This window comes from Pleuronectes platessa, chromosome 6 (genome assembly GCF_947347685.1).
Source record: "Pleuronectes platessa chromosome 6, fPlePla1.1, whole genome shotgun sequence".
NCBI lineage: Eukaryota > Metazoa > Chordata > Actinopteri > Pleuronectiformes > Pleuronectidae > Pleuronectes > Pleuronectes platessa.
In genome coordinates, this window is record NC_070631.1 from 5,059,819 (window position 1) to 5,061,968 (window position 2,150).

General features: G+C 56.9%; 1 protein-coding gene across 2 annotated transcripts; it reads right to left on the bottom strand.

Annotated features, from left to right (window-relative positions):
• Positions 1-371: 371 nt before the first annotated feature.
• On the bottom strand, positions 372-1,598 carry LOC128443023 (probable G-protein coupled receptor 173). Of its 2 annotated transcripts, XM_053425714.1 has the most exons (2): positions 1,543-1,598; positions 372-1,482 (listed from the first exon to the last, which is right to left on the bottom strand). In XM_053425714.1, exons 1-2 carry the CDS (start codon positions 1,596-1,598, stop codon positions 372-374), a joined length of 1,167 nt encoding a protein of 388 aa, XP_053281689.1. The 2 variants fall into 2 exon arrangements, with proteins under 2 accessions (XP_053281689.1, XP_053281688.1); XM_053425713.1 differs by having other exon boundaries at positions 372-1,598.
• Positions 1,599-2,150: the final 552 nt, after the last annotated feature.

Consider the following 2,150-nt stretch of genomic DNA (forward strand, 5'->3'; position numbering starts at 1 on the left):
CATCAATTTTAAAATGGCATCTGTCACACTTAGTTTGGGGGCGGGGGGGGGGGGGGATTGTTGTGATCTCTCCCACCTGTTAATCGTACAGTACATCGTCAGTAATACAAACCGTTGAAGGAGTGGCCCTGGGTGGGGTCGGGGGGGGAGGAGGGGTTTCTCTGTCCCCGTTCAAACCTCTGCACCCGACACATTTATTCAAACGTCGACATTCTTCATCGAGTGGCACTGTGCCTGCGTTTGTTGGCAAAATTTGGGGTTTTGTTGTGAAAAAACAACAAAAGAGACACTTAATACGCAACCAAGGTGCATTACATCACTTCTGCTTCACCTCGTTTCTGAAACATTCACCTCACAAAGCTCACGTCCTATCACATGATGCAGTAGGCCTCGTCCTGGGGCAGGTGTTGTTTAGTCCTCCAGTAGGTGGGCAGGTGAGCTCGCAGCACTTTCCTCAGGTCCTCGTTGAGCAGGAGGCAGAAGATGGGGTTGACTCCGGCCTGGGCGAAGCTCATCCACACCGTGATGGACAGGTACCGCTGAGGGATGGTGCAGGACTTCACGAACACCCTCCAGAAACACGCCACGATGTAGGGAGCCCAGAGGACCAGGAAGAGCAGGGTGATGGTGTAGAACATCCTGCCCAGCCTCCGTTCTGACCTCACCTCTTCCATCCCGAGCAGCCGCCGGTGTTGATTGTGTAAATTTTGCCTGATGCCCAAGAGAGTGGGTGGCATGGGGCCGCGGCCGAACCCGGCAATCCAGTTAGCTGCAGCTTGACCCGTGGCCCCGGGACCGTGGAAGGTCCAGTTCTGGCTGATGGCGGGCACGAGCTGGACGGGTTTCATCTTGCGGTGCCGGTACTCGAACAGCAGCAGCTTGGCATAGAAGCCGTGGGTGGCCAGGACCACCACAGCCAGCATGAGCATGAAGCCCAGGGTGTCGTTGGTCTTCAGGTAGCGGTGTTCGAAAATACACTGGTCCTCGTCCCGGATGAACTTGTATGTCCCAACGTCGAAGACAGGTGGGAACGCCATGGCCACGGCCAGTGTCCACACCATGCAGATGATGGCGGCGCAGGTCCAGATGGTCATGCGCTTGGCGTAGAATCGGTGGTGGGCGATGGCAAGGTAGCGGGTGACGGCCACACAAAACAGCATGAAGGCAGCGTGAAAACAAAAGAGCACAGCCATGAAAGCCACGACTTTACAGCTCAGGGCGCTGTAGGTCCAGGTGGAGCTGCTGTGGACGGACACCAGCACGAAGGGGAAGCAGGCAGCTGAGCGGACTGCATCGGCCAGGCACAGGTCCAGGAGGAAGAAGTACGGGGCCTTGTGAAGTGTCCTGTCTCGTAGGACCAGCAGGGAGACCAAGAGGTTCCCTACCAGGCTGACACAGATGATCAAACCCAAGAAGACCAGCTTGAAGTAGGCAGACATATCCGTGGCAGAGACCCCTCCGCCACCGCTGCCGTCACTGCTGCTGCCGCCGCCGCCGCCGCTGCTGCTGCTGCTGCCGCCTCTTGCCAGTCCGCTCTGTGACGCCAGCACAGCCAGCAAACTGCCCGGGCCGTCCATGGCAATGCTCTGGTTAGCCATTCTCTCACCTTCCACAGGAGCCTGCCTCGTTCGGCCCTCCACAAACACCACCGATCCCCCTACAGCCGTCGTCTCCCTCTCGTCTCTACAGGGAGAGGCTGCGAGGATCCGTTCTACCCGACAGACTCATCTTTCCTCTTTGTCCACAAGCACGCCACCTGCGAACACAGACACACACGTATTGAGGGAGTAGAATAGAAAAAAACCAAGATGTCTGACCTGCACGTTTGGGGGGGGGTCCGGAGCACTGAACGGCCACAGAACTCACATTCTAACAGCGTGGATACAGAAGTACAGTGGAAATCTCTGCCTTCCTGTTTCTCTGAGGCTGGGATCAGATCAGCGGCTCTACAGCATGCCAGCTCCTCGGCTCTCCCAGTAATTACCTTGCCCGTTGCTAAGATACAACGGCTCACATACTTTGTGCAAGTGTGGGTGTTTGAGTGAATGCACGGGGGTGTTCGGGGGGGGGGGGGGGATGGAGCAGACACAGTGCAACCAACACAGGGCTATACGTCCAACAAACAGAGACGTCGTAAATGAGCAAAGATG